The sequence below is a fragment of the Athene noctua genome, chromosome 2 (assembly GCF_965140245.1).
Source record: "Athene noctua chromosome 2, bAthNoc1.hap1.1, whole genome shotgun sequence".
NCBI classification, from domain to species: Eukaryota; Metazoa; Chordata; class Aves; order Strigiformes; family Strigidae; genus Athene; species Athene noctua.
Window position 1 is genome coordinate 90817290 of NC_134038.1, and position 24445 is coordinate 90841734.

Below are 24445 nucleotides of genomic sequence, written 5' to 3' on the forward strand. Positions count from 1 at the left end.
TGTTTTGCTTTCTTTCTCACTCTCCTTTTCTGTGTATATCCAAGGTTTATATCTAAAAGAGGAATCTGACAGGTTTTGACAGTTTCTAAAGGGCATCTGTAGGTCAGAAACTCATGAGACGATAGCCACTGCTGAGCCCTAGGGGACCAAATACAGAAAACACTGCATAATCTACTTCTGAAAGTTAGCAGTTTATGGGGTAGGTGCTCTAGCCAAAGACAAACTCATATGTGGCATGTTATTTCCTCAGGTCTTTACAATATAAATAAAAGAGTAATGTTAATTTTGTAATCAGGTTATCGACCACAGACAAAAAAGGGCATAATCATAGATCTGCTAAGTAATAAATGATTTCTAAGAAAGGAAAACAGCAATACTCAGGGTCAGATCCGAGACAGATTTAACTGCTAGAGTGCAACTTACAAGATAGGTCTTTAAGTCCAAAATCATGTACTTGACTGGCATTTAACCCAGAAAAGGTCTCTTTCTCCACTTACTAATTTCCCAGTCACTTAGACCTGCATCTCTGGACATGTCCAGAGCTGCTTCATCCTTTACAAGTGGGCAGCAAGGCACCTGTTCAGGCTAAGTGCAGTTGTGAGCCAGAAGCTGTTCCCCCATCACAGGCACAGGACTCTAACTGGCTTCCCCGGTGCAAACCCACCTGCAGGAGTTGGTAACCCACAAAATGCAATTGCAGCTCTCACATTCTTCTAAAACAGAGCTAGAGCATAAATGATCACCAGCTCCTTTATACTGATGGGTAGTGATTAAAGCACCCCATAGCAGGCAACCCATTTCAATACACTCCTCTGCTAGAAGCATGTGTGGCCCTTATCCTTCACTTCCTGACACAACCTCTTGGTTCCAGAAATGCACTCCTGTTCCTGTTCTGTCACTTGGCCACACAGGTGCTGAACGAATGTATATGCGAGGGCACAACTTCAAAGGAAAGCTGAAAGCCTCCTCCTCCCTTTTTCCATAATACTTTTACAGCATGTTCATAATCATATCCCCCTAGAAGCTAAAAAATATGGATTTAAATGCCCTCAGGCAGAGTAGGCAAAGGCCCCTGAGTCACCCACTTCCCAAGAAACCACCTGGCTGTTACAGAAAAGAAAGGACATCACCTCTGCGCTTTACTACTATTTTTTAAGAGAGCAAACCTCACTCAGTTAGGTAGAAGAAATGGTACCAGCACCTTTATTTTGGAACATCTGAGGATCTGAGCCTTTTGCATAGCCCTAAGGAAAGTTTTAAGGTTCGTCACCATCCTCAGCATTTCCTTGCTGATGGGTTGTGCACAAGCAGCATCGGAGGCTCCTTTGCTCAGCATGGCTGCTCCCCTGGGTACCATTTGAAGAAGCAGGAACCTCAACCTGACTCTGAGTCCTGGTGTCCTGGATGGGCCCTCCTCTAGGGACCAGAGGCCCCAAACACAGGCATCGCAGAGCCTGGCTTTTAGGCACTGATGTATTTTTTTAAATCTAGCCTGTTCTGTATTAAGGACAAGCCAAGAGTGGATATTCCCTACAAAATGTTCATATATGGAGAAAATACTTCCCAAAATGCTAAGCATTTTCATATCTTATTTATATCCATGGGAGCTGAGGAGCGACAGCATTTAACAGGAGTCACTCAACTTTGCAGGATGAGACTCTTAAGGACTCCATATAGCAAGATTAAAATAGCGCACTGTGAATTGTTCAGTACAATATTTTTTCCCTTCTACATACAGTGATAATTGCCAATGCAATATCTTTTTACTGCTTTTTTATTAAACCCATACATTGTCTTCCTGCTAAAAATAAAGACTAAATGCAGATCACTCAAGTTAATAGTGTCCTGATGCGCCAGTACTGCATGTTGAGCCGTGCGACAGGAATGGTGCCAGGGCCTGACACATATTTGCCCCCACACAGGAGGGCACCCCAGATGTGTCACAGCCCGTGTCTGGCAAGGGCCATTCGTGCCCTTGAAAGCGTCCCCCTGGCAGTAAGTCTCCTGGGCTGCATCACCAGCCACCGGTGCTCTCCTGAGACGAGAGGAAGGGCTCTCCCTGGCAGGACTGGAGGCCTGAGAGCTCTCAAACGTAGGCCTGTATCCCTCCATCCTGGCAGGCTGACGTGGGGAAAGCAGGAAAAGGAAAGGGAGTGCGCTCACCAACAGGCCCGACGCCCAACATCCAGACCCTGAGGCCGGCACCCGACAAGCTCGGGTGAGGCGAGGCCAGCGAGGCAAGCAGAGGCCGGGGACGCGGGAGCGGGCCCTCGGCAAGGGCCACTTCCCCGGCGGCCCCGGCAGCGCTGCCCGGGCCGGCTCCTCGCATCCTCCGTCGGAGAGGTGCTGCTGCCACCTCATGTCCTCTTGCAGTAGTGTTACCCCGAAGGAAAGGGACGCTCGGCAGGGTGACCAGCCCCCGCCGCCCCTCCCGGGGCGGGAGCAAGCGGCCCGAACCAGCGGTGGCTCCCCAGATTCTGCTCTCGTAGCCGCCAGCCTTGCGTCCCGAAGGACCCGAGCAAAGTCATGTGGGCTTCTGTCAGGTTGCCTCCAAGACTCTGTGGGTAGAGACACTCTGGAAAACCCGTCTGTCTTCATACAGCTTTTCACTAATCACGTCCACCTTTTGTGCAGACAGAATTAGCCTGAGCAGGACCGTAATTCAGCGTAGCGTGCTCTGTTCCCGACATGCTTCTCCAGCTCCTTTGGAAGGCAACATTTTAATTTTGAACAGCCAGCCTGCCCCAGAGGTGATGCATTTTAACTGGGCTTCTTTAGAATTCACACCTTCTGTTAACCTAGATTTAAATCGGGTGAGTTTTGTTCTGCCAGGAAAGGTGAGATTAAATGCAGAGTCTGGTCTCATTCTTGACACAGGGAACGCAATGCACAAGCAAGAGCACTCAACCTCGTTTGTGTACTCTCTAACTGCCATTTCTTTTGTTTCCAAAACCCCTTTCCCCCCCAATCTCAGGGTTAATTAGAACAGCTCTGATGAACATGGACCGAGAAGCAAAAGAATATTATGAAGTGATTATCCAGGCCAAGGATATGGGTGGACAGCTGGGAGGATTAGCTGGAACAACCACAGTCAACATCACTCTCTCTGATGTCAATGACAATCCACCCAGATTTCCACAGAGTGAGTACCAGCTGCACCGGGACGTGGTGGCTGAGTTGTACGTCTGCTCTTTGCTCTCATTACCGCCATTTTCATACTTGGGAGAGTGACAATTAGAGATGGGCAGAATTTCAGATCAATGAAGGAACTTCCAGAAAAATGTCAAAACAGAGCATTCACCACCTTGGCTTTCAGAATAGGTTTCTGACCTCCAGAATCATCAAAGACAACACTTTCTTTAAAGGGTGGGAAATTAATTTACAGGAAAAGGAAAGATCTTTTGTGTTCCTAGAAGTCGCTCATGGCCATTGCCTTTGGCTGCTAATTGCTGCCCTGATTCTCTTTTCATCCTATCTCCAAAAGGATGTCTGTCAAATCAGGGACATGTGGCAGTGCTGGAAATTGAAAGATAATTCATTCTACACTCCAGCCAGGCCGCTGCAGGGGAGCGTCGGGTAGCTGTGCTGCCAGTGTAGAGTGCATTGTCATACAGGCTGCTCTCCAGGAAAGGTTCATCTAAACCTTGGCAATATACAGTTAAATCCTAAGATATGTAACAGCCACAGTTAATGGAATGCAAAAATAGCCAACTCCACTCTTATCAGAAGCACTACTTTTTGTTTACAAAAGTTCATTTCAAAGCAAGATTTGTAATATTTTGTTCTTTCTTTTTCAAATTTCTTAGAACAAATTTATCTACATAATTCTACATTACTGTTAAAAAATTTAAATAAACTCTTCCAGTTTGATAGAACTAAATCTTTCAAGGGATATACTTTTTTTTTTTTTTTTTTTTTAAGAAAACTGATTCTTTTGGTGATGTAGATAAGTCTCAAGCCATTTTGGTTTTGCCATTTTTCTCATCTAGCTGAGAAATGAAAACTGCTGCAGTTCTTTTCGTTACTATTCTTCTCCATCTGTTTCAGCATGTTGCACTGCTATATCAAAGCCTTCCACTAAGATCGGCAGTAAGCCTCAATTTCCACTTTTCTTCTTCTGTCAGAGCAACTTGTTGAACACACCATAGCCAATCTTGTTTTGAAAGTGGCATGAATTGTAATTGTTTGATGTTGAACTCTTGATTAAGAAAAATGAGAATAGATCAAACCCCATCCTTGCTGTTATTCTGCTTTATAAAGCTCAATAATTGGTGGAGTCAACAGAGAGAGCAGCAAGGAAGGTTTGAACATGAAGTATGATGGCAGAGAAGTATTTTAGATACAATATTTATATTTTTAAAACACACTTCTAAAATAGAAGCTCTCTCTTTCCCCAGGTGTGCTGCTAAGCAAATTAGTGATGTACCAAATGTGCTCAAGACAGGGTTTGTAGGGAGAGGTAGTATATTTTGATAGAGTAACTGGTTAATTTGAAAGAAACAGGCAAGCTTCTGAGCTCTCAAAGCCTTGTTCAGAGCTGAAAAGAAGTTTGTATGGACTTGAGGATTTGTGGTGCTCAAAACTTGTGTGTTTATTCCCACTGTACAAGCTGGTCTAGTAAAAGATGCCTGTTCTATTAAATCTGTTTCATATCTTGTTTATATCATGGCTGCAACAGCACTAGTGTTAATTGCCCTATTTTTCTAGTTGAAGTTCCCATTTTCAGGTATATTGCTGTTTTGAGAAGAATCTGTTGAACAGACCTGTTGATATGACAAACACCTAAATAAAATTTTCCCAGGCAATTCAGTCGGGCTGTGGCTTTTTAAAGGAAATCACACCACTGTTGCAGCTTTGGGAAAGGTACTAGAGACTCCCTGCAGGCTATGCAGTACTGTGGCCTGCCCTGCTCTACTCTTTTCATTGCTGTGCAGTTTCTGGTTCCTTTTCACAGCCTGTTTTTTGCTACCCTCTTCCTCTCTGCTGCTTGTGCCAGAGCATTACCAGATGAGTGTGCTGGAGTCTGCTCCTGTCAGCTCCACTGTGGGCCGCGTGGTTGCTAAAGACCTGGATGAAGGCATTAATGCGGAGATGAAATACAGCCTTGTGGACGGAGATGGACTGGATGTCTTTGATATTAACACTGATCCTAATTACCAAGTTGGCATCATAACTGTGAGAAAGGTAGTAAAGTTTCTTTTGTATCGTAATTTATATGGCTAACAGTCCTGGTTACATTTTATGTGCGCAATATTCCCTTATGCCTGTAGTAACTTGGTTCCCATTACATGACAGTTGCCTCTTTCCTGCTGTAAAGCACAATTTCTTTAACATTCATTGCTAAAATATGAAAGCAGACTGTATTCCTAGGAGCAACCTTTAAAAAGTGGGGACAGCATTAGTATAAACATGTCTTTTGCCACCAAAGGAATGTTCTGATTCACTATTTCTCTATTTAAATATTCTCTGTAGCTTAATTATCCTACAATGCAAGAAATTAGATCAATATTTGCATTTGAACTGTACACATTTTTCACTCCGGTGTCCCACAAACAATAATAAAGCATGCCTTAGAATTATTTATAAACCAATAAAACCCAGGCAGTTTTTTTTTTAATTGCTGCTTGAAGATCCATAAATGCTAATTAGGGTAGAAGAAGCTGTCTCTAAAATGGCAGCTGTGAAACTGCTAGTACTCTGTACCGCAGGCTGTGCAGAAAGGCATAGAGTATTTTGCTTAGACTCCCTGCTATCGGATATTTATTCTACGATCTTACATAAATGCTAGAAGTTCAATTCTGTTTCTAGGTTATGAAATTGTAACCGTATTTCTGCCTAAGCATATCTAGTGTACTAATAAGGAAGTATAGTCTCCATTTAAATAGCCTGAGACTAAATTGTGCACTAAAATGGAACAACACATGGGAGAGATTTGACCCTGCAAGCCTCTATGCCCTACAGCAAAGCATTTAAGAATGTATTTATGGTCACCTTTCTCCAACTCCTGTTTATGCACACTAGTCCCTAAAGTTAAGCATGTTTGCTGGAATGAAATAGATGTTGAGTGAAAATTCAAATGTAATTTTTCACTCATTTATTGATGAAAGAAAACAGTTTATTTGGAGTGAATGTGTCAATAAGCTTGACTTTTGTTATTATGAATACAGTTTTACTAGATGTTCATGTACGTCAGGAGGAGGAGTTATAAAAATTTATGCCATCGATCATACCAGATATGTACTGGCATCAGGTACATACTGCTCAATCCATCTACTGTACATAAATGTAAAATTCTATATATGCCTGTAGCTTTTTGTTATGATTATCAGCAGCCAAACATTAGGAAAGTTGTCTTTTGGATCCACTCAACTGAAAAAAAAAAAATTTAAAAAATCAACTGGTGTTGATAGAAAATTATATCAAAATGGGGAGAAGGGGATAGAGAATTTCTAAACTAACAATGAAATCTTATTTGAAAGAAATCAAAACTTTCCTTTTCATTTTTCTAGACCGATTTCCCGGACAAAATAACTAGCACTAATTCTGCCTCTATCATGGACATCAAAAAGTCAGAATTTATAGTTACAGATAAGACCACTGCTTGAGGTCTTGTGGCCACTTACCTCAGCCCACTAATCCCACCAAATATTGAGCACCTCCTGAAGAGTTACAGCTCCTTCAAAGGTCTGAGGCTTCAAAGCTTGTGAGGCTGATACTCACCCTGGTGACGGCCTCCCCTTTCTCCCTGCCTCCCCTTTTGGGCTGCCCGTAGGAGGCATGGTGATGGACTACCCAGCCAGCATGGAGCCCAGTGCCCAGGAGAGCCCTGCGCTGCCCTCGTCCCCAGCCATTGCCCACTCGGCAGCTCTTGTTAAATCCCTCCTGCCTGGTGCATCTCTCAGTGCCTGCCTAGCACCAGGGGCAGGAGGACGAGAACAAGGAGAGGTTTCCATGGGTTGCCTCTCTTCTCAGCTGTGTTTTGCAGCATTCTCAGTTCACAGAAGAAGGCAACCTGCTTGCCCTCCCCATGAGACCGGTGTTGGAAAGAGGCTTGAACGCACCCATAGAAGACAAATCTGATGGGGTGGGCAGGCAGCGGTGTTGAGGCATAAGCACATGAGAGGATCAGGAGGGAAAGCCATGGTTGCTGATGAAGGAGTCCAAAGCAAACTGAGGGTGTCTGAAGTCAGATGCATCAAAAATGTGATGGCCTTGCACACTTGTTTGATTTTCTCACTTTTTCTAACTAGGTGATTAAGTCTTTTCCTAATGCAGTTGGGTTTTATAGTTACTAAGTGTTTCTGTGATTCAACAGCTCTTTTTATAACCTAGCTTTTTAGTGCACATGCAATGTTTCTTACACAGTTTTCTTCACATGAGAAACCATGAGATATAATGGCCTCCTTCTTAGTATATGTTTAGGCAGCTTTGCATTGTACATTCCTTGCCAGATGGACAATAAGTGTTGCTTGGTCATGTAAATATATTTTATTGCTATTTTTACAATGTATGAATATGCAACTGGTAGACTATAATGACTCTGAGGTAATGGGTAATATGTTTGTAGATCTAGCTAAATCTTTGCTGACAAGTGCTATGCCCCCAGTAGTCACAGATTTACCGGGTGGAATTAAAGGGAGCATGAGCAAGTTTCAGATCATCTGTTTGTACCTGCTGCCACAGGTTGCACAGTTCATATTGCATCACTGCACAGCACCTCCAGTAATACTGGACCATCATCTCCCCCAGCACAAGAAAACCAGTTCCCCTTCGTCTTCATTCCTCACCCCCAGGTACTAAATGCTGAGTGAGTTTTAGTTCTATAATTTCAAGAACTCCAGTCTTTCATCAGGCATTCCTATGCAGGACATCACTACAGGTAATTTTACTGTGACAACATGGGCTTTCGTATGTCACTGCAGTGTTTCCACTTCTGAAGAAAGAAGCTGTTGTGGCAGTAGACAAGTACTGAAACCACCACTGAAGTGAGGGAGTGTCTTGAGGCCCACAGTATACACTCTGCCATGCCTGAGCATGTGACATTTCTGCTGATGTTGCTTAAACTAATACACATCTCATGGCTGCAGAATTGGCGGGTGGCACTACTGGGCGGGGCAGAAAAGACATGGGTTATGACTAGCTGAGTGGGACTTCACTGCTACAGTAATGCTCTTCACACCTTTGGCTTCCAGTTGCTTTGGCATTCTCCTTCTCTGTTTTCCTGCCCATCTCTTTGCCCCAGTCTGGTGGTAGGCCTTTAAAATGAAAGAGCTGAATCGGAAAAGCATAAAAGTGTTGGATGGAAACAGCAATGATCCTACTGTAGCCTGTGTGTGGTGGTTCCACACATGATGCTCAAATCCCGACGTATGAATAAAGCCACATGTTTTGAAAGCCATTCATATAACAAAAAGGAGTATGTCCCACTGGGCAACCCTTAGAACTGGGCCATTTCTTTCCTGGTACAAAGTTTGGCTTGCTCAGGTTCTGTGCCATCTAAGGGGATCCAGTTGTGCTGCTTTTCAGCATTAAAACTCCCCAGGTTATACAAGTAAAGCATTGTGACCATTTAACCACAGCACAACTGCTTGCAACTTCTAACTGCAACTTGGCAAGTATGGCTGTGTCCTCTGTAAGGTGTAGTTCATCTGGTGAAAATTTTTTTTATATTTTAGACTGATCCTTCCATACTGTCTTTCTGGTTTGTCAGATGCTTTTAGTCATCTCTTATCGAGACTGGTAAATTGCACGTTAAATATGGAATTCTCCATTTATTTCTAATCAGGATTTGGAGAGGCCTATTTTCTTCAGAGATGTGTGAAAAGAAGAGAGAAAGGAGATGAAAAATTTATTTATTGAAATGTTCAGTGTCAGCATTAATTATTTCTGTATCCATGTTCACCAAATAAGTAGTTTTATCTAGATAAGAAATGAAATTCATGAAACTACTACGAAAGAAGGCTGACCCCCCTTTCTCCATTATCTCAGGAAAGAAAAGAAAAAAAAAAGAAAAAAAAAGAGACATTCCCCCTCCCTGTTCCAAATAATACTTGAGTATTTCATGCAAAGTAGAAGAGCTCCTGCAGGAAGAGGTCAGAGGTACCTCATAATGCTTTGAAATTAAACTGTTCTCTAGGCAGGGGAGGAGATTAAGATCCTAGCACTCAGCACACCTGGATTTTTAAACTGTGCTTAAGATACTTACTGAGAGGAGGTGAAAAACCCCACTCCTAGGAAGGATAATAAAAACTGTAACAGGATCCCGCAAGAGATTTAGCAGCTTGGCAGACAGGGCTCTCTGGAGACAAGACTGATCTCTTCAGGGAGAAAAGAGGATGCTAACTAGGACCTCCACCTCATGTGTGAGCATCCTTGTCCCTGCTACCAGGACCCATTTTGGAGGAACCAACTCTTTGCATCTTTACCTTATTTTCAGGTGCTCCCATACTGTCTGTTTCTGCCTGGTTTCTCCTCAGAGTGGCATGAAGCTCACTGTATGAATCACAACTCAATGGTGGTGTGGCCACTTTTATTTTCATTTCAGCAAGAAGAATGAAAGAATATGTATTCCGAAGTGATCTGCAAATATTCCTCCTGGCTTTTTCGTTCAACTGTCAAATTGTAAAAAAGAAAAAAAAAATATGTAGACAGTGCCATTTCTAATACTACTGTCACTCAGTGCTTTGTTTCCATCTGCAAATATTTAGTTACCCTTATGATTAAGAATCATAGTAAGGATTTATTTTTAAAAAGAGGCATCAGTTTACATTAGAGGGCATCTTTTACTTTTGGAAATTAAAATTATATGGCCTAAATGATATGGCTCAGTATTACTAATGCTAGATATATCTTTTCTCCTCAGCCTTTAAGTTTTGAGAGCAAGAAAAGCTACACTTTGAAAGTAGAGGGTGCCAACCCCCACCTGGAAATGCGGTTCTTGAACCTGGGTCCGTTCCGTGACACCACCACCGTCCACATCAGCGTAGAGGATGTGGATGAACCTCCTGTGTTCGAGCCCAGCTTCTACTTTGTGGAAGTGCCCGAGGATGTGGAGATTGGAACCACCATACAAATCATTTCTGCCAGGGACCCAGATGTGACCAACAACTCCATCAGGTCTGTCCTCTCTCTCTGTGTTCCCCCAGGAGCACTCCCTGGTACTCAGGTTGGTGGCAGTGATGGGGCTGAAACAGCACTGGTGGGAGAAACTCTCTCTTTTTAACCAGTAGTAGTTGTCAGTGGGTTTAGTCAAACCAGATCTTACACACAGAGGGGCTCTGCTACGGCTGTCAAACCAATGCAGGAGCTTACCCTTGCCTTTTCTGTGGTATGGAGGATGTCTGCATCTAGCATTGCAATGAACTGGTCAGGCGTGTCCTGATACCATACATTAAAAACAAATCCTGGACTCTCGTGCCTTTGCTGGCACAAAACCTGACAGCGTTGCTGAGAATCTGCTGCCATACTGAGGGGAGGGTAATCAACTCGCTTCTCCTTACCCCTGCTTCTGTTTCAAAGCCTGCCTTTGTCAACAGCTCAAATACACAGCTACTTTTGGAGGAGACTGAATACATACTAATAAATATTCATGACCCACTAAATTATATAGTGTCTGGTCAGAGCTGTGGAGCTAGATATTCCCATACGGGGTTAAGAAAGGTAAAGGTGTATTTACAGCCATGGGAGCTTCATAGCTGCAACTCAGCAAGGAGCCAAAGGAGCAGATTTGTGTGATCACAGCACTCCTTTCTGTTCTGGCTGCCAAGTCAGCCCAGTTTATCAGAGAACACTGTTTTTCTCTGAGGCCAGCCCACATACTAATTTTCACAACCTGCAGAAGCTCCGAGTGACTGCAAGTTAATAATCCCAGCAGGTCATGCTTCTCTCATCTGAGAAATGCTTTGGGTGTTGAGCTGCTGTTTGCCTAACCTTGCATCAGTCCAGCTTCTGAATTGTCTGTGTTTGGGAACAGTCCTGGGAAGTCGAAACATCAAGTGTTTTGAGTTTTTGAAGAAAGTGAAATCTATATGAGCAGCTCTGTGGGCTTCAGGTGGAAGAGCTGAGCAGACACAGAGCCTGTTCTTAATGATATTGCCTTCTGTGTTGCTGCTCTAATTATTTTTTTCATCTCTGTTACCTTAATATACCTATCTTTTCTACCTACATTATAAGGTTATCGTACTTCTCATGACATTGCCTAAAATTCTTCAATAAAACTAAGTATTATAGTGACTGCATCACAATTTCATTACCCTAAACTTTTTTCCACCTGCATCTTATTTTGCTGATTACTGTCTAGCATTATCCAAACACTGCAGTGCAAACAGCTTTGTGCTAATCTGCTTAAAATAGTATAATTCTGCAGACTATCAGAGGGTAGAAGTGTTCATTGTTATTTTTAATGAGGTTTTTCTTAGTTTTCTTCAGAGCTTTCCAGTGACTACCCTTGATGAAACAGCACTCTATAAAGCATGGAATACATCACCAAAGATATATTTAAAAAAAAAATAAACAGTTGCAAATATGCAGATTCCTTTGTAACTCTGCTGCTCCCTAACTTACTTCCTCCTTTTCTTCCCATCTTCCTCCCTTCCCACTTTCCTTCCTTTCTTCCCATCTTCCTCCCTTCCCACTTTCCTTCCTTTCTTCCCTCATTCCTCCCCCACACCTTGTACATATAGACATAAATGATTGGAGTAGAGGAAACAGGAAAAAAAGGAATAAATACCATTTGTAATGCTATCTAAAATGCAAATGTTAGGAATTAGTTCTCCTTGCCTCTTAAGTGGTCTCCTCAATCCAGGCCAACTCTGTGCAGTATCAGTCCAGCAATGTTTTATACGTGCTCTGCATTCATTTTGCACAGGGTAAGGCAAGATAAGGAAAACAAAATCCCAGAGATATATATTTTGTTACACAAGATGAAATCAAACTGAAATTAAAACTGTGATCTGACAGTTCTTTTTGCCATTTTTTCAAGTATGGAAAAGCCAGGGCACATATTGGAAGGGCTCACTAAACATGGGGGAATTCTCAAATCCTCATTTTCCCAGTGTCCAGTATATGGACTCGCACACTGTGAAATTCTGATGGCTGGAATTATGCCATGATTGTTGTTAAGCAATTCAGGAAGATTACCTAGAGAGTACAGTGGAAATGAGTATGAAGGGGCAGGTATTATTATTAATAGGAGAACTTAATGTGGAGAATCCAGACAAAGACTCTACCTGTGCCTCTTGACACCGGTGATTAATATCGCACCACTAATCACAAGGCCTTATTCAATTTCAGATACTCGTTGGCCTTAAACTGTCAGACATTCTTTTTATAGCCCTCATACAAGAATAATTATTATAGCAAAATATAGCAACACTCTTTCTTATTTCCTAAATAAATCAAATGCCTCGGAAATGTCTTTATTTAAGAAGTGATGGGAAGGTAAGGGAAGGTAAGGGAAGCAAGCCTGCCATGCCACCCTCTGATTTTTCTGAAAAGAAGTGTAAAAGCATTTTCCAACAACATAGCTCAATAGTATTTTATATCCCAGTTTAATAAGTCCCTAGATAAAGATCAGGCTGGCATGCTTGTTCTAGTGAACGCATTTGTGCTGAAAGGAGAAAATTCAGAAGAACAAGCCCTGCTCAGCATCCATTGTGACTAATGCTTTCAATTCCCATCAACTTCGAAGAAAGAACCAACAAAAATGAGAATAAGTGTGGGCTCTGTTCTAAGCTGTGGCATTTACATGAGCACATGTGGCTTTTGCCAAAGAATCTCTCACCATGCTGACACAGTTATCTAGGAAGGCAACTCACAAACTGCTGTGGAGAGCAAGGCGATGCGTATGAAGGGTATTGAGTATTTTACACATCCTGCAAAATGGTCCCTCTGACGGAGTACAGCAGTGACAACTGTCAAATCAGCTGTCTTCCTGCCCAGATTTTCTGGCCTGCAGGTACCACCACATTCCCTTCCTCACAGGTGAGAGAAGCTTGTTCCCAGCATTAAACTGATATGATATTGGCCAGGCAGGTTCAGTAATTATGATGAATCAACCTCACAGAGGGAGCTGTTTCTCTGGCTGGATGATATGAGAAAGCCAGTCATCATCCCCCTTGCATTGACCTGGCTCAATCAGTAGGATGGTCCAGGATGCAGGTAGTTTATTCCACTGAAGGAGGAGAGAATATAAAAGCATGAGGAAGGGAACAGCCTAAGTGCCTGGAACTGATGCAAAGCCATTTTCATCCAGTCTGAATTGTGCCCAAGGAAAGGGCATAATTATTTTGCTTAGAAAAAGAAATCACACTCCTCACTGACAGATTCTCTCTGTAAAGCAGATGTTCCTGTGCTGAGCCGTGCCTTGCTTTGAGGCTTCTTCTTCTAAATCTCCCTGTCTTCCAGCTCCATCCAAGTCCTACTTACCATTAAATGCCATTATCCATACATACTCTGTTTTTTTGAGCATCTCACTCTGTACCTACACAAGTCAATGGAGCACATAACTAGGTTGTGGAAGAATGTGGATCAGCCGTGTATGACAGCATTCCCATTGCTGGGGTACTTCACTGGCTATAACACCCAGTTTTCACAAGGGTTGCATAATATTTTTAATATGTACTCTTGCAGATACTCAATTGACAGAAGTAGTGATCCGGGGCGGTTCTTTTATGTCGACATTACATCAGGAGCACTGATGACTGCAAGACCTCTTGACCGGGAGGATGTTTCTTGGCACAACATCACGGTGCTGGCCGTGGAGCTGAGTAAGGAGAATGCAGACTGTACATAGATTAAAGAGATACAATAGACAAAGCAGGCTGAGAGACCCAAATTCAGCAATTCACATGTTCTTATGCACTGAGTAGGAAGCCGTATTAACTAAATTACTCTTCTGACATCAACAAGCGAATATTGCATTTTATTTATTTTTTACACTCCTTTTCATAGGGTGGTGGGAGGAGTAGAGGCTGGCAATTAAATGCAGAGTACTGCTTTTTCAATTCATTAGTATTCCAGGGATTTATTTAACGTGTTTCTGCAAGAGCTGTAGCTCGTCAGAAGGGCTAGTCAGCTAAAGCAGACGCTGCAAAAGCTGCACAGCTGCCAGAACTGCCAGTCCTACCTGGGAGGATTGAGTGGTGCAGGGACTGGGAGGCAGCAATGATCTTACACTGCTAGGTCACTAGTTGAAAACTGCTCTGGTTCAGCAGCAAGTAAATGTCATCACCATCTGCTTGTTGTATAAATAATTTGGGCCAGAGTGCTTTGGGATCTTCTAGTATGCTGAACTCACTATGCTTTTGGGTTTTACAATGAGCTAAAACTCAGCTGAGGGTTCATCCATGCTAGGTATTTAGGAAGGCTATAAGAACAAGGACATGCTGATCATTTTATAGTGTCAGTATGAAAAATTTATCTGAGTTTGAAATACTAACAGAAGTGAGCTTCATAAAGGAGCTTGGGATATATAAGTAAATAAAATAAAAGGTTCACCCAATCTTCATCTGAAATCTCTTTGGTCCACATAGCTTTTGCTCAAGATCTCAGTTCATCTGCTGAGGGGCAGCAGCTTTTCAGAAGCTTGCTGCCAAGAGCCAAGTCATTCCTCATGTCTGAGAGAGCTCCCTGCACACCCAGACTGTACCAGAGATATGGCACAGTTTGAGTGGGAAAAAGAAGCTTGCCCAAAATGCAATCAGACAACTTGAAGTTAGCAGAGGGAATATTTCACAAGATTTGGGGTGACTCTTGCCACATATTTGCAGGCTGTTCCAGCACACTATGCCTTTCTGTCCCCTTTTTAGGAGTGAGAACGGTTGGTGACATGATAGGATCTCACCCCCCTCTATTTTTATGCTAGTTTTATTTTTCAGCCGCCAATGGCCATTGAAATTCCATGTAAATCTACATACACACACGAGTCTGTAAAAGCTGCCCCTGTAGCAGCACTCGAGGGTGAAACCAATATGAAGGCATGTCTTCCTTTGACTCATCCTCTGTCAATCTGTCAGTTTTGCTCTATACATGTGCAGCACAATATTTAATTTAGTGAATAGTTTCAAGAATGTCATAGTTGTGCACTCCTGAATAAAGCTCCTAGTTTTAAAAGTTAGATCAATATTACTAAGAGTGTAAATGCAGGCATTCATCTGCCACAATGACAGATGTGTTAGCAAGACAGGTATGGATATGTGGGAAGCTGAAGGATTAAGTTATAAATTAGGGAGAAACAATATAGTTTAAGAGTATTATCTCAGTGATACAATGTAACACGTTATGGATGCAGCACATTGAACACTGAAGAAAATTCCAGAATGTAAGAAAATTCTCTGTTGTTTATATGAACATATAATTTCTTTGGAGATAAATGCACAAAGTTGTATGGCTAAAAAGAATACTCATTTTTAAGAATTTTCTGGATTTTTGCACCTTTTATAACCTCTTAATAATGATTTTTTCTTTCTGCTTACAGTTTTGTTTTATCATTAAATAAGGGAAAAAAGATGTTTGGGGGCAGAAAAACACAGTAAGACAAAAAAAATATTCTGTGGCTACTTAGTTTGGAAATTGTGAAGTTATGCGAAACAATGTATGGACTTACTGGCAAAGAAAGCTAATGAACCAGTGGGACAGAAATATCACAAATGATGTCATGCAGAATGTAAAATTTTCATTGCCATTTTAAAGTTTCAGTGAACACTTTTCTGTACAATTTCATGTGTTATTACATTTTAAACCCCCCTGTCCAAAGACTTGACACTATTTTTGAGTTCAAGGAACATAAATTCTGAGCAAAAACATATCTGAACTGCAGAATTACCACTTTAAACAAATTCTGAGTAACAAGCCTATCCTAAAAGAGTGTCTTCCTAATTCGTGCTACCAGTACCAAGGCTTAATAAACAGTATTGCCCAGTCAAAGGGCAATAAAAAAAAATGCTTTTGGTGTAGAAATAGTCCCATTGGACTGAACTAGGTTGAAGTCCTTCACAGAATTTGTTTGGAAAAGATGTGATTAGATGGGAAACCAGGACAGACACAGAGCAGCATTTGCAACTTCACCACGAGTCACACAACCCAGAAGCGACCACAGTTCCTATTGGGAAAATGCCACTTAATGCAAGTCAGTAATGAAAAAGCTGCTTTACCTCTTGAGCAGAGTGAGGAGCAGCCTCTTATTCTTCCCTTGTATTGCCTTTCTTTACGTTGTGGCTTCTCCTTCCAGACAATCCATCACAGGTGGGCAGCGTCTCCGTGACAGTGAAAGTCCTGGATGTGAATGACAATGCACCAGAGTTTGCAAGGTTCTATGAAGCTTTTGTTTGTGAAAACGCCAAAGCGGGGCAGGTGAGAAATGCTAGTGATACCAGGGGTTGGGGGGGGATGCTGTCCTACATGGAGACAGCGTGCCAGAAAGGGTGAGCATTGGAAAGAGGGCTCAGCTAAACACACATTTCGTCTGTACTCTCGTCAGGAGCTGTCTGTGCTGCTTTGAAAAAGCAATCATATCACACCAGGATTAGCATCATATATAGCACCCCTTTTTTCTCCTGCAGTAGTTTCCAGGCTCACTGTGCAATACACTTCTTGGCTGAAATAAAGCCTTCCCTTGAGCATGTGCCAGCAGGCAAACACCCAGTGTGTCCTGTAGCAGCAACAAAGAGAGGAGTGCCATGGAATCAGCCCAGCCCACATGTGACAGAAAAGGATTACTATTAAAAGACCCTTTTTATAAGAGTCTTCAGGACCCCTGAATTTAAGAGCTGGACAGAACATACTACATCAGCTTCAACGGGGTGCCAAACTGAATCTTTTTTGCTGTGAACTGGAGATGACAAACAGCCATAGACAACACAGGACTTGCCACTCTGTGCACTGTAAATCAGCACTTCCAAGCAGGCGGTGAAGCCTCTTTTCTCCTCTCCCTTCCAAAACCCCATAAAAGACTTTAAACAAAGTCTGCCTGTATCACAGATAGGCATGAGCTTTTCCTCGCTGGAGCTGGTGCAAGCTCTACTGCTGATCACTTGTGGAGAGGCAACCTGATGGTTCACCACCCAGGGTCCACAGTGGGGACCTGCATCTCCTAAGGCAAAGCTGACTCGTATAGTTTTAACACATACATGCACCACTCATTATTTGGGAAGGAAAAATTATGCTAGTACTATCACTCTGTGTTCACTGAAGCTTCTCCCAGCATGCTGTGAAGCAGGATAAAATAACTACTTACGGCTGGGACAACTGTCCTCACAACTATCATACACAGGATAATTTCATCTCACTAATTTATAGAGGTCCTTAATAATATAGGGAATAGAAATCATTGCCTAGCTTTTTTCCTAGTTTTGAAGGGTGAGTGTCCTAAATAATAAGCTTTCTGAGAAATGCATGCTAATTGGGACTTCCTTCAGTATAGAAAGCCAAATTCTGTTGCCACATTTTGAAAAGGTCTGAAATCAGTTATAAAGGTGGTAAATAAGACTTTATGGGTCTGTCATTTGCCTTTGAATCCAAAAATAAGTTCTGAATGCAAAAATCCAGGTGAAGATTTATTCCTTGACTAAAAAGATGTCAGAATGTTTATTCAGACAGAGCTATAGCTCACTGTGCTTCAAGGTGTTAGACCTACTTTACTAAGCCTCTATAGGTGAGGTGACAAATCTCTTTCTGGATTTAGCATTGTCTTAGTTTCTTTGCATGGTGTTATTTATTGCATATGCAGAGTCTCTGCATGGTTGCCTTTCTCTCTTTCTTCTCCACTGACATCTTGGGAAGAATTTAATTGATTTAAAATTAAGAGAGTGATAAAATAATCAACCTGAAGTCCTTTTCTACTTGCAAAATGAAGCTGAAAATAAATATGGACTTTCTTACAAGCTCTCTAATGGACAATGAATCTTCTGGACACACTGGGCCCTCAAAAGAAAAAAGAAACGTGCAACAGAAGACAGGGATGTATGAGAAAAAAGTATCTGTTATTTGAAACAAACTGACTATCTCCTCCTTTGTTTAAAAGTGATTTGCATGAACATCGCAAAATAAATGAAGCCTGCAAGGTTTAAGTCTCTTCTTGAGTTATCTATTGTACCTCTGCAAGACAGTTTTATTCAAATGCTCCAGTTGCTTATATTCATATATATATAAATATTATGTTTACTTATTTATAATATATATATATATATTACTTGTCACCTGTTTCTGCTTTGTTCTCATATTCTGTAGCTGATCCAGACAGTGAGCGCCATTGACAGGGATGACCCACAGGAGGGTCAGCACTTCTACTACAGCCTGGCTCCAGAGGCAGCCAACAACCCCAACTTTACTCTAAGGGACAATCAAGGTAATCAGAGTGGACACAGACAGTTAGCTACTCTAATTTCTAATGCCTGAGTTGGACTTGAGAGTCTGTGACTTACAGTGTGTGATAAGACTGCCATTAGAAATAATACCAAGTGACACCTGCTCCTTAAAGGCAGTGATAAAATGACATATTACTTAATACACTTGAAGGTTATATGATATTTTCTTCTCTATAAATATTCTCTAGCAGTAGGCCTCTTTTTCTTCTTCGAGGAAATGTGCCAGTGTTTTGTGCAAATTCAGGTCTTGTGGTCAGGCTGCAGGCATCTCGGATTACCGGAGTGGAAATTGCGTTCCTTCAAAAGGAGATGCTTAAAGGTAGGATAGCAACTGGAACTAGGAGACAAATCTGAAGGGAATTACACTGCTCTTTTATTGTTACTCTTCATGTTTTCTCCCAGGCACAGAAAGGGAAAGTTCTTGTACTGTTCCAGTCTTTTCCTCCAAGCACTTTTTTTCTTCCTCTTTGCATATCCTCATTTCCCTAGGAAAGGGAGGGAGGGAGGAGATGAAGAGCCTTAGGGGGGTAACTTGGCATACAGCTAAAAGTCTGAGTAAGATATGCTAAGTAGAAACTGAAACCCCAGTGGGAAGACCCATGGCAAAGCACTGGCGTTTGAGTATCCTAACCAGTGGAATTTGCTTCTTTTGAGGAAGCTTTGGTGGTTTTGGAGTCTGCAGAAAAGCCCTGCTGTGGCAGGCTTTTGCATGACTGCTGGTGATAGAAGATCTTCATGGGCAGACAACGGTGCTGAGGTCGGGTCCACACCAGCCTTCGTTGGGAAAGAGGGACAACCTAGAGTGACCTGATGCAGATCTTTGAAAGTCAATATGAAGGGGCTGGATTTCAGTAGAAGTTTAATGTGTAAAGAACTACAGATCAGCAAGCAATTCCAGAATAAAGGGGGAGAAGGACTGGCCACCTGAAGCACACTCGTGGCCAGTCTCCAAGCAGAGTGCCTCCCCCTGCTCCCACACATGTCTACTTGTGGCACTTCCATAAGCCCTTATCTGTGCCTCTGCAGGCATATGAAAGGCAACACAGAGGCTAATAAAGAAGGCCCTGCTGTCACTAACCAAACATGTCTTAAAAACATGCTACTTGCAGAGTCTGGAGCCCTCCTCCACAGCATGCTAATGCTTTTTCATCCTAAAAGCAGCTTTTTTCTAGAGTGTCCCTGAACTTCCACACACAATTTCTTTCATTTTTATCTCCTTCTCTATCCATGTCTCCCTCTTTTTTTAGTTTTGAATATATATTGCCAAAATAAGTGAACAAATAAAACACAACTATTGCTAAAACATTTGGCAAACTAGGCTCATCTCATCCTCAAGGCATTGTTCTAAAAAAAGAAACTCACAAAATCCCCAGCATCAGATGTACTTTTTCTGTTTAAGGCCATACTTGCAATAATTTATAGTGACAGCAGTGACTGAATGGCTGTGCCTCCCACTCTCTGTAAAATACCAGTTTTCCAGAGAGATATATATTACAAGAACCTTAGGGTACTATTGGTTAGAAATTTGAAATAAAAATGTTAAGTATCAAACCACTGACCATTTGAAATATACACATTAAGGACTCATTTACTGCCTCAGCAATTTGGAGTACAGTAGTCATTTCAGTAACAATAATTTATATTTATATTTTCATCTAGGGACCACTAAGGACTATATAAATTATATGACTTAGTCACAGAGGGGATAGCTATACCACATGTCACAAGAAAGAGACCCACCTTGCTAGTCACAACCTATGCAAGTAAACACAAGACAGCAATACTTTCCGGGCTGTGGGAAGGCGCTATTAAGATCAGCAATTGTGCTGATTACTTGGTTGTCCAATACAGCAGTAAGAGAAGCTGCAAGACATGCAGCCATCCTGGCAACAGTTAAAACCTTGATTTGTACTGAGCAACAGATAGATCACAGTTTGCATTCTGATTAACTGTTTTACATATTTCTTTGGCCCTTGTCATTTTAGTCTCTGAGAACTTCTTCAGTCTGTTCATTCTCTGCATATCTCTAGCAGACAGAGAAATCCTATTGTTCTCCACTTTATAGACAGGGATCCAGGGCAAGGAGAAATTAAGCTACTTACGTGCCTGGTTCCCTTTGAGTTCAGTAAAATCAGTGGAAGATAGACATGTAAGTATCTGCAAAGATCTGAGCCTAAATGACTTCCCAAGGCCATATAGGATATATGTGACAAAGCAGGGAATTGAGCTGGGGTCTCCCATCTCTTCGGTTACTGATGTAGGGCATTAGCAAGCCATCTTCCCCCGCTTCTAAATCCAGGTGAGATTATGCTGGGGAAAAGTTGGCAAAAGAGGCTTGCTGTAAGAATGGGATGAAGGACAAAATAAGATAACTGCATTTCCAGATTAAATGCTGAGCCGATCTTCTGTTGACCCTTAACTGCTGCCTTCCATCTTTGAGTACTAAAAACTGATGGAGGGTACCCACTGTGATGGGTGCAGGCATCGGTGTCATACCACTGCCAGGCCCATCACTGGAAGTCCTCCCCATTGCATTTAAATTTGTCCTAGGAATTTTTTCAGCTATTTCATCCTTCCCTAAAACTGGTTTACCTCAGACTTTGACAGAGATCAAAAGCAGTGAGCTGAAAATCCCCATGAAAAATGTGACCCCTTCCTCAAGCTGGTGGTGTCTGTAATGCCTGCTTCCTTGTGCTCTTTCTCCCACTCCTGGTTAAATATTTCTTTATATTATTCCTAACTATTCATCATTTTTACACTTATTTTTTAAAAACTAACAGAAGTTCTGGGCTAATCATCCTGAGTTCTTGTACAGATGCATACAGGAAGAAACCAAGCCTTTCTTGTGAGAAGAGCGGTGGGTAGCTCTGATCTCAAGATTCGTGACACAGTGGTTAGTTCCCCTGACCTCTCCAGGGAGGTACATTACTCCCAGTGGAGCACCAAACTGCAGGAAGGAGATGCTCCATGGCTTGCTTTCGCAACCACCTAAAGACACCAGCCTGCACACCCACAGGAAGCTCAGTTTTCACCTCCTGCTGATCTCAAAGGTGTGGAACCCACCATACTGCAATCTTCAGTATCTCTGCTCAGCACGGTAGATAAGTGCTATTGTCCAGCCCTCTGTGAGCCAAAGACACTGTTGGAGGCTGTGATGCAAAAATATTGTGCATTCTTATTATGCTTTTTTTTTTTCCAATATAATGGGGCTTTCATGTCCTTACAAGCCCCCTTCTCTTGATGGCTGGGGCTTAGCAGATATCAAAGTTGGAAGAAAATTGTGTATTCTGGTTTCTGCCATGCTGCATCACATTCCAGCATGCCCTTTGCACTGCAGTAGCACGTCAAATCACGTTGCTTTTGATGAGTCACACCACAAGCTTTGGCACCAATGTATTGCAGTTCCAGAGTAACAGGTAGAGCGATTCTTTAGGGATGATTTGGATGCCTGCCTGGTACAAAGCAAAGCAAAACAAAAGGGTCAAAATGTAATGCTGAGAGTCACCAAGACAATTTTATCACCAAGATCATTTAAGATGTGGTTGATAGGGTCAGCATATCACAGCAAAAATATATATGTACACATATATCTTTCAATATTTGATTATAGAAACTTGGTTTCAGCCTGAAAAAATGAATTATTGTTAAAAACACTTGAGATCTCACTAGCTGATTTTGCACAGCTTCAGTCAGGTTCACTGCCTGTAACTTCTACAGGCAAAGTATGGCCAGCTCAGAATAATGAAGTCTTTTGCCCTCACAAAGAACAATTTTACATAAAATGAAGGTTTGCTGTCAGCTGAGTAAAATTTGTGACTTCTATTGTAAGTCAGTTTAAAGAGAGTAGGTCTTTCTCCCAGGAAAGAGAAATGTAACCAAATCACTACACCGTTCAGATGACTCAGACATTTCCATTGACACAGCATAAATGCAGGCACTTTGCCATTTTCTGCCCTTTGGGCGGCTCTTTCTCATGCTAAAACAGGCCCAGTGATGAAAAGATGTGGTATTAATAGCTGGAGAGCACATACTAAAGGGCACATAAACAGCCTGAGGGAGAGAAAGCACTTGCATGTGCCCCAACAGAGAAGAGAGGGAGGTTTGCAGGAGAGCGCTCCTGCCCACAGCCCAGGAGCCACGGGAGCCACAGGGTGCTGCTCTCTGCTGGGTTTTGGGACAAATTCCTGAAAATTATCTATGTCTACACCTGCTGTGTAAATTCAGAGCTACATGGCATATCAAAGCGTGGTGAAATCAGTAAACATTGAAACATAATCAATTTTAAGCAACTTTAGGGATTTCACCTTGCACCTGATGGTTTTTCCTCAAAGATACAGCTCTTGGGATCACATGATTTATTGAGACACTACAATTTCACTATATATTCACATGCAAACACATGTCAGAATTCTATGCTTTCAGAATAAAAGCTTGAAATGTCATTGATGTGCAAGAAATAAAATACCCTGAGATTCCTTTTAAAATCATGTCAAAATTCAAACTAATCTCATGAACTGTGGAGCCCAATGTCTCAATACTTACGTGTGCCAGTACTGTCTGAATGCCATAAAATTTGCAGCACAAAGTATGGAACATGGAGAATAATTTAAGTCTAACAGGCAAGTCTAGAGAGTCTAGCTTGAGTTTGCATATATTCCATAGCTGGCTGTATATAACACTCCTGATTTCATTCCTAAAAGACATCAAATCATTTCTGATGTTCAGACTACATCAGATAATACATCTGCATGTAACCTGAGTCTCTGCACAGAAGAAAATCACCCAAGATTTAAATTTTAGCAGTGAATTGACAGGGAAATAATAAGGAAATGGAACAACCCCTTGTTGATATTTTGGCTTTGTTCACACTCTGCTTGTGATCAGAAGGTTTCTTGCCATTGCCAGGTAGCAGCCCCATTGTGTCAGTCCACCTGGGAACAGCTGATTGGCTTCCTGCATTTCCAAGCAGAGCAAATATACATTGGTAACAACCTGGAGATGCAGATGGTCGGACTGTGACCTCTTTTGAAACAAAGAAACAGGAAACAAAACTAAGCAGTAAAAGAAACTGTATAAAGATCAGCTCCCAGAAATCCCACAGCATCATTTCATGGGGTGAGGGCTTGTAGGTTTGTCAAAGAGAATAAGTACCTATGTTCCCCATTTATCTTTGCTGACGCAAGATTTGCAGACATGTCTGTAAGAAGGGCCAATTTTCCTGCAGATTCCTTTAGACTCCCTAGTGGCCCAGATCACAATGGAAACATTTGATCTCGTGCTTCCAAAAGCCTCTGAGGCCAAGAAGCTGGAAGGTCAGCGCTGACAAAATCATCACTGATCTCCAAAGATTTTGCCTTGGCATTCCTGAGATAATAATTGAAAAGAACAAATTCCTGAATCAAATTTCTTTTTGATTAGGAATCTTGGTGCACAGTCTGAGGAATTTGAGGGAGGGGGTAGACAGGAATTCAAATGCCACTGGGAAATTCTGACATTTTAAAAACATGCTGAATATGGAGGAAAAAGCCCCAAAGGTAGGGATTTCCCTTGAAATGACCAACAGCAGCTGGCTGTTAGGTCACTCTCTTACTATTAGGTTTCAGCAGCATCATTTTGATTCCTTTTGATTTAAGTTCTTATAAAAAACAGGCGGTCACACTAAATGAAGCAGAATGGTCACATCAAAGCAGAATAATTCTGACACTGATAACATGAAGCATTCTGACTTTTTTCAATGGCAAATGTGCCAATGAAATTGCATGTATTTCCCTGAAAAATGTTTAGTTGCAAATTTTCAACTTGCTGCTGCTTTAGGATAGCAAGCTGGGTTTTCCTTTGTCTTCTTGTTGCCCTAAGCAGATGACTATGCCATGTATCAAAAAACATAAAAAGTACCTTAACATGTCCACAAGGGTTATACACCAGCATCTCCAAAATGGTGGCAGCACTTAAGAGTGAGGTCTGGAAAAGCTGCTGAGCATGAACAAAGAGGGACAAGTTGCCTTCAATTGTTCATTTCTGTCTTGTCTTCTGAAAGCTCTTTTAGCTAAATCTGAAGGCTGTGAGTTTGCCCTGGGCACTTT

General features: G+C 41.9%; 1 protein-coding gene across 1 annotated transcript in view; it reads left to right on the forward strand.

Annotated features, from left to right (window-relative positions):
• Nucleotides 1-24445, forward strand: part of CDH20 (cadherin 20) — a 114392-nt gene that overhangs the window by 86439 nt on the left and 3508 nt on the right. The window contains exons 5-10 of the mRNA XM_074897864.1: nucleotides 2975-3142; nucleotides 4997-5184; nucleotides 9863-10116; nucleotides 13630-13766; nucleotides 16229-16350; nucleotides 18226-18343. Coding sequence (XP_074753965.1) covers nucleotides 2975-3142; nucleotides 4997-5184; nucleotides 9863-10116; nucleotides 13630-13766; nucleotides 16229-16350; nucleotides 18226-18343 — 987 coding nt within the window. The remainder of the gene's footprint in view (nucleotides 1-2974; nucleotides 3143-4996; nucleotides 5185-9862; nucleotides 10117-13629; nucleotides 13767-16228; nucleotides 16351-18225; nucleotides 18344-24445) is intronic.